This window comes from Peromyscus californicus, unplaced genomic scaffold (genome assembly GCF_007827085.1).
Source record: "Peromyscus californicus insignis strain IS unplaced genomic scaffold, ASM782708v3 Scaffold_21__1_contigs__length_65335640, whole genome shotgun sequence".
NCBI classification, from domain to species: Eukaryota; Metazoa; Chordata; class Mammalia; order Rodentia; family Cricetidae; genus Peromyscus; species Peromyscus californicus.
The window spans coordinates 25,448,465-25,456,625 of NW_026294514.1; the positions used below are offsets into that span (position 1 = coordinate 25,448,465).

The 8,161-nt window shown below is 44.7% G+C and overlaps 1 protein-coding gene across 1 annotated transcript in view; it reads left to right on the top strand.

The window, feature by feature from the left end:
• The first annotated feature begins 2,121 nt into the window (after positions 1-2,121).
• Xrcc5 (X-ray repair cross complementing 5) overlaps positions 2,122-8,161 on the top strand; it is a 99,245-nt gene continuing 93,205 nt past the window's right edge. Inside the window, exons 1-3 of the mRNA XM_052749815.1 lie at positions 2,122-2,254; positions 4,966-5,079; positions 7,395-7,578. Coding sequence (XP_052605775.1) covers positions 2,234-2,254; positions 4,966-5,079; positions 7,395-7,578 — 319 coding nt within the window. The 5' untranslated portion in view covers positions 2,122-2,233. The remainder of the gene's footprint in view (positions 2,255-4,965; positions 5,080-7,394; positions 7,579-8,161) is intronic.

The window sequence follows — 8,161 nt, forward strand, 5'->3', positions numbered from 1 at the left end:
ATCTGTCAGTCATATTGATTAGGGAAACCAACGAATAAAGACAAAAATAGTCATGATTAAGACAAGGGTAGAGAAGCATGGCATCGGGGGAAGAGTGAGAACCACCTAAAGGATACCAAGATGGAGTTGAGATGGTGGTCAACCTTGACCTAGGGACTTATAGAACTGAAATAATTTCAAAAGAGCCCTAGAGCCAGGTATGGTGATACATACCTCAAACCCCACAATGAAACTCACTGGTTCACCAAGTTGGACTTCGGTGGTATCCCGTACTCTGAGCTGTCATGGGCTCCCTGTCTGTGTGTGTTATGTCTCCCCAGGAAATGTCTTATCACACAACAGTGTGGATGACCGGAGTGATGACCGAATGAGCATTACAACATACATGTGCACCTATTGCTTGTGAGTCATTTTGTATAGAAAACAGGCAATTTCTGTGCAAAAAAAGCCATCGGGAAAGGACTGCTGGATGATTTCCTTGAAAATGAGTGGCCAACATTCACTGCAACCAGCAGCAGATTTCTAGAAAAAGACATTTTCTTAGGCTTCCTGAACTTTTTTTTTTTCAACCACAGTTACTCCAGGCTATCAGGGAACTCTTACCATAGGCTACTTTTTGGTGTTTTTTTTTTCCTTTCCTCCTTAAAAAAATTATTTAGTTATTATGTGCATTGGTGTTTTGCCTGCATGTACATCTGTGTGAGGATGTCAGGTCCCCTGGAAGTGGAGTCACAGACAGTTGTGAGCTACTCTGTGGCTGCTGGGAATTGAACCCAGGTCCTCTGGAAGAGTGGGCAGTGCTTCCAACCACTGAATCATCTCTCCAGCCTCCCCCACCTCCCTTTTAGCGTTTATACTTCTCATTTTGTCTGCAAAGATGAAAGCCTTTCCTACTTTTGTTTATTCGGAGAACTCTCACTCTTTCCTTGGGCAGTTGGTCCTAAGGCCACTGTGCCTGTATGGTCTTTCTTCAGTATCCTGTTTAGAAGGCCTTTAGAGGAGGTAAGTGACTCTCTGGGTCATCTTAGGCACGGGACTCTAACTCCAGAGTGCCAATACAAAAATGCTAGCCAGAGTGATCACTATTAGCTCAGTACTAGCAATTATTTATTCATTTTTAGTCTTAAAAATTGTGTATGCATGCATCTGTATGTGGGTATGTGCATCTGAGTGCAGGTGCCTGTGGAGGCCAGAAGAGGGCGTCAGATCTCATGGAACTGGAGGGTTTTTTTTTTATCTTTTTATTGTTATTTTAATTTTATAATTGAATTTAATTTTACATATCAGCCACAGATTCCCCTGTCCTCCCTTCTCCCACCCCACCCTGCGCTCCCCCCAATTCACCCCCCCCCCCATTCCTATCTCTTCCAGGGCAAGGACTCCCCTAGGGATTCAGCTCAGCTTGGTAGATTCAGTCGAGGCAGGTCCAGTCCCCTGCTCCCTTCACTCAAGCTGAGCAAAGGAACTGGAGGTTTGAATTGCCTGATGTGGCTACTGGGACTTGAACGCCTCATCCTTGCAAGACTAGTACCTTCTTAACCTGTGACAAATTTCCTCCAGCCCTTATTTACTTTTTTTCTTTTCTTTTCTTCTTTTCTGTTCTCTTTCTTCTCTCTCTCTCTCTCTCTCTCTCTCTCTCTCTCTCTCTCTCTCTCTCTCTCTCTCTCTCTCTCTCCTTTTTTTTTAAATGTGAGTGCTCTTCATGTATGCCTGCACATCAAAAGAGGGCACCAAATTTCATTACAGATGGCTTTGAACCACCATGTGGGTGCTGGGAATTGAACTCAGGATCTCTGGAAGAGCAGCCAGTGTTCTTAACCGCTGAGCCATCTCTCTAGCCTCCTTTATTTACTTCTTATTATTAAATTTATTTATTTATTGTGATGTGTGGGACACGTGGAGGTCAGAGGACAACTTGTGGGAGTTGGTTCTTTCTCTCCACCAAGTGGGTTCCTGGAGTCGGACTGGGGTCGTGAGGCTTGATGATGACAAGTGCCTTCACCCGCTGAGCCAGCCCACATCTAGCGTTTTTCAGCAGCTCAAAGACAACAAAGCCTTACCTAGGGAGGCGGGGAGAGAATTGTACGCATGCTCACAGCCCAGGGGCAGGATTTTCCCCGCGCTCTTGCACGCAGAGCCGGAAGTGTCAGCCGGTGAGTCGCCCGGAACTGAGTTGTCACCACTGTAGGTTTCTGTCCGGAAAAAATAACCAAACCGCCCGTAGGGCAGCAACATGGCGTGGTCCGGTAACAAGGTACTGAGAGCTGGGCTTTGTGCCTTACCCAAGCCTGGGATCTGCAGAGGGTGGTTCGGTAGCAGGAACTGTGGGGTCGCCGCTGTGCCAGCATTGAAGGATGGATGCCCCAAAGCGAAAAGCTTGGGGTTTGGAGTTCTGCATTTGAGCCTTGTCCACCTTCACGCCCCGTTAGCCTCCCTCTGGCCTCACGTGCTCCTCATCCTCCCTCCCTCCCTCCCTAGCTGCCTCCCTTCTACTTTCTATGCGCTCCACCTGCTAACGCGGGCGCCTCTTAACCGCCTCTGAACCTGGGTTCTTAAAATCTATATAGGAATTATATAAGTTGTCCAGGATCGTCCCCTACGTGACAGGCTTGTAAAACGAGATAGGGATTCTGTGAATAAAATAACTCAAAATAGAGCGTCGTATTATTACCTTCATCATAATTTAGTATCTCGAATTTATTGAAAGCTTACTGTGTGAAGCACAGAACTAAGCCTTTTATTCCCATTTCATTAAATCTTCACACCAACCCCTGAGATGAACATTATTGTCCTTCGCTTGTAAGTAGGAAAACCAAGGCACGAAGAATTGAAGTGATTAGAACATGGTCACCCTTTCCATAGGTGGTAAAATACAGATATGAACCCAAACCATTTTCAGAGCCCTGAAAAAAAAAATCCTCTGCATTGCAAAGAATCTATGACCCCCAGCTTCCTAGGAGGGTAAAAGAAATTACAGTGTGCTTTAAAGTGGTATTTTGATCACCAGAGAGAAATATAATTGCGATTCCTTCATTCTTCTACTCACCCATTCATGTAATACAGGCAGACAAGATAGGGGTTAACGGATCTCTGTTTTCTTCCACCTCCATTTGGGAAATTTTGATTAAATTGTGAACTCATAATGATGTTGCTCTTCTCCTTGGTTCTTTCAGTTGCTGAAAACTTTGTAGCTCCCATGAAGGGCTTATTTGTGGCAGATGTACTTCCAATAAAATCCTGGCAGGTTATATTGCTTCAGTGTAGGAAAGAGTTGCTATACTCTCCCAGTCTCTGCCCTGGTTTTCTTACGGCTTCCAGAAAAGAATTTAAAGTATCACAGACCATTCTTCCGGACCAGAATTTTCATACTGTGAAACTCTTTGATGTCTTTTTCTGAATCTCTAATTCTTGACAAAAGACTTCTGGTCCTGTAGTGTTTGCTAATTCAAAAGTAGGTTTTGTGGACATATATTAGATAAACACAGCCAGCATATTTTGTGATTCTTCTTAAAAAAAGATTTTTTTTTATACTGAGCGAATCCCTGTGGGGTGTAAATTGAATTCCTCTCAAAGGTTCTCTGTAGTTTATTACTGCTCGTCCCCAGATAAATTGTCATTGCTTCTGAAATCTGTTAATATGACCGCATCATGTGGTTCCTTTTTTTTTTTTTTTTTTATGAACAAAGAGAAAATAGTGTTTCCTTTGTGTGTTGTAAAAGTCAAATTCAGGAGTCAACTCCCTAGTATAGGAGCTCATCGAGGTTTTGCAAACGCCTCTGGAGACAGGTGGTGGCTGACTCAGAAAAGAGCGCCTTCTTCATTGGTCACTTTTAAATCTTTCTCTCGTAAGATAGGATGCCCAGAATTGCCCACAGTTTGTCTGATCAGCACAAAACACAGATGAGACTGCTAGAATCAAGACTGTTAAATTCTGGAAACAGCCTTACACCTCACGTAGTCCGGCAGTTTTATGTGCGACTGAATTAACAGTGAGCTTAAGTGACATTCCCACGGGGTCCAAGCTGATTAACTGGTGGAGATGGGACTAGAACCTGGGTCTCTGGATTGCTAATCTAGGATTTTTTTTTCATCAAAAGACCCTTCCTTTTCTTCCTTGAAGACATTATCATGTTGTTATATCTTAACATGTTTGTGAGGATAGAATGTTGAAGCTGTATCACCTTGTTGACTCAAATCTATAGTTTACTTTAAAATTATGAGTTATTAGTTCAGGTCTTTTAAAGTTTGTATTTGAATAAATTTTGTATGCAAAATACATAGAGTTTCACATGTGTCCGTTTTGCATTTAGTTTGTTTCATTTCCTTAGTCTCTGTGATAATACTAATCATCAACTCGATAGACTGTAGAATCACAGGGCGAGACGGGCCTTTGGGCCTGCCTCTGGCGGAGATTGTCTTGATTATGGTAATTGATGTGGAAAGACCCATCTTAACTATGGGCGCGACCATTCTCTGGTCTCTGGGTGTTGTGATGTGGACAAAGCAGACCAGACACTAGTTTGTGTGCATTCATTGTGCCCTCTTGAGTGGATGTAATGTGACCGGCTGATGCCTTGACTCCCTCACTGTGATGAACTATTACTGGGAACTGTGAGCTAAAATAAAGGCTTTCTCCCTGAAGTTTGTTGGGGTGGTTTATCACAGCAGTAGGAAGAGAGTCCCCGATATACGATTGCTATTTAATGGCCTGGTGCTGTTGCTTATGACTGTAGCTTCATTACTCACGTGATTGACTCCTCCATCTAGCTGGCTGTTAGGACCATTCGCAGGTTCTCCAGAGTGGAACTTTAAATGCCTTACGTGCATTCTGTCTGTAGCACATGTCCCCTTCCTTTGTCATTCCTTTTCTAAATACCAGTATGGGGACCCATTTCAGAATCTTTGCTAATAACTTCTTCTTTTTTTTTTTTTCCCCTTGGGTACTTTTTTGGGACTTGTTTCTAGGCGGCTGTTGTGCTGTGTATGGACGTGGGGGTTGCCATGGGTAACTCCTTCCCTGGTGAAGAATCCCCGTTTGAACAAGCGAAGAAAGTGATGACTATGTTTGTCCAGCGACAGGTAAGTTTCAGGTTAACCTTAAGCGTGTAACCCCTGTTTTGAACCTTCATTGCCTGCCGCTTCTATCAGAAGACACCGGCCTCCTCAGTATTTCCAGCCTGTGTTTTGCAGAATCTGGAGGGCTTTCTTCCATCTACTCAAGCCTGCCTACCGCCAGAGCCTGAGAGCGTTCGCCTTTCCTGTTCTCACCCCTTCTCTAGATACAACAGTTGTAAGCAGAAGCAGAAGGCGCTAGGAAATGTTTCAAAGAACAGTCCCCGGAGCCCAGCGGCTTGCGTCTGAATCCTTGCTTTACCCTGTCATTTGCTGACCCCGGGAGCTCGAACAAGCCCTTCAGTGTGTTTGTGCCTAGCCCAGTTATTCTGCAGTGCATACCAAACTGCCCCCCTGAACTTAGCATCTTAGCGACTTCAGAAAGAAGTCCTTGCTCACGGTTGGTGGTTTTGGGATGATGAGGCAGGCTCAGTTAGGGCTCTTTCCCGACCCCCTTTCCCTTAGTTACTTGTCGCTGCAACAAAAACACTCGACAAAGCAACTTAAACGCAGAAGGATTTATTTGGCTTCACAGGGTCCAGGCCGCCATGGCAGGGAAGTCATGGCTGTAGGAGCTTGAGGCCGTTGGGCACATTGCATCTGCAGTTAGGGAACGGAGGGAGGCAAAGGTTGGTGTTCAGCTCCCTTTCTCCTTGTTCCGAGCAGGACTCTAGCATATGGTACAGGGTCACTCACAGTAAGAGTGGGTCTTCCCACCTCAGTTAATCTAGATAATCCCCTACAGGCTAACCTAAACTAAATAATCTCTCACAGCCATGCCTAGAGATTTGTATCTCATGTCAAGTTGACAATATTAGCCATTAAGCCCTCTTTTTTTTTTTTTTCAAATTGAGACAGGATCTTTCCCGGTAGCTCAGGCTGGCCTGGAACTCTCAGTTCTCATGTCTGCCTCCCAATTGCTGGGATTAGAGGTGTGAGCTACCATTTTGGTACGTGTTTTTCCCTTGAAGCCTCTTACACGATTGCACTTGGGTCGGGGCTGGAGCTGGAGTTATCTGAAGGCTCACTTGGTGTGGATGTCCAAAGATGGCAACTCACAGAGCTGGATGATGATGCTTTATGGCAGCCGTGAACTCGGTTGGGATTTGCCCATCAGAGACCCTTTACGTATAGCATTTTCACAGAGTTTAGGAGTCTCACAAAGTAGCAGCTACTTCTAAGGGATATTTTAAGAGGAAATAGTTCCCAGAGGCCCCGCCTGTGTGCTTGTTACAGTCTAGTGTTAGAAGTCCCAGAATGCCTTTTGTTGTTCTGTATTTACTATTAAGTCATTAAGGCCAGCTCACAACTAAAGATGGAGAAGGAATTAGACTCTTCTAATAAGAAGTAGCCTGCAAATGTAGGGAGGAAAGAAATGGATGGTGGCTGTCATGGAGACATCTAACATAATGCTTCAGTGCCCTGTGTGCAAAGTAAGAAAGTAATAATCCCTCCCAGGCAGAGTCACTTTGAGGAGTAAAGTGATTCTGTAAACTGGGCATGGTGGTGTACGCTTGTAATCTCAGCTCTCAGAAGGCTGAGGCATTTGAGGTCTGCATGAGCCACACAGCAAGTTTCAAGCCGGCCTGGGCTACAGGAAAAGACCCTGCCTCAGAAACATCTCTTCTGGTTTAATTTCTATTGCTGGTGTAAAGAAAAACAACAACAAAAACCTAACAAAACATGACTTAGAGGAGAAAGGGTCTGTGAGAGTTCACAGTTCCAGGCTAGAGCCCCTGGGTCTGCGGCAGTGAAGGCGGCAGGAGCTGGACACTGCTGGTCACATCTAACGTAAAGCCAGGAGCAGAAAGAGAAAGAAGCATGCACGCCTATTTGTGCTGAAATGAAAAGACTTGTAGATAATGAAATATCTGCTTAGGGGCTGGAGAGATGGCTCAGAGGTTAAGAGCCCTTGCTGCACTTCCAGAGGACCTGGGATCCATTCCCAGCACCCACATGGTGGTTCATAACCATCTGTAACTCTAGTTCCGGGTGAGCCATACTCTTTCTGGGGTACCAGGCACAAACATGAACAGACAAACACACAGGCAAAACACCCATTTACATATAATAATAAAATGATCTTTAAAAATGAGAAAGATAAAGTCTGCTTAGACCCTAATTGTCATTGTTAGTAAGTCCCATGTTGATTTAGTCTGGTATCGGGTGGCCCTGAGGACCTGCCTAAGGAGGTATGATCTTCCTGTTCCCTGAAGTTTAGGTGTCCTCTTCCTTCCAGGCTGCTCGAATACAGTCTTCAACCTTTGGATATTCTGTCCTAGGTATTTTCTGAGAGCAAGGATGAGATTGCTTTAGTCCTCTTTGGTACGGACAGCACACATAACGCCCTTGCTGGTGAGGACCAGTATCAGAACATCACAGTGCACAGACACCTGATGCTACCAGATTTTGATTTGTTGGAAGACATCGGAAGAAAAATCCAACTGGGCTCTCGACAAGCTGACTGTATCCTTTTTTTTTTTTTGCCCAAGAAGACAAATTTCTCTTTATCTGGAAAATCGCAATCCAGTTTGGTGAGGCTCTTTCAGAGTCTCGGATCTGAACATCTGGACATATTTTCCTCTGAGAAACAGAGGGTGTGTAATTAATATGGAGTTAGTTAATTAAGTAATGAATGCCCAGCTTCAGTCTTCTAGTTTCTTACCCTTTCTTTGCCTTGTGATATTGAGAGGTTGGGAAGTATAGGAAGGGGGAAGTCTAGAGAATATATGCATGTATTGACTGAGGAGAGGGCTTGATGGTACTGCTTATCAGCGTGTTTGGAGCTTATCTTAAGAGTTTTATTGCTGTGAAGAGACACCATGACTGCGGCAGCTCTTATAAGGAAAACATTTAACTGGGGCTGGCTTACAGTTTAGAGGTTCAGTCCATTATCATCAAGATGGGGAGCACGGCAGCGTGCAGGCAGACACGGTGCTGGAGTAGCTAAGAGTCCTACATCCCAATCCAAGGGCAGCAGGAAGAGAGAGCAACTCTGGGCCTGGCTTGAGCATCGGAAACCCCAAAGCCCACCCTCAGTGACACACTT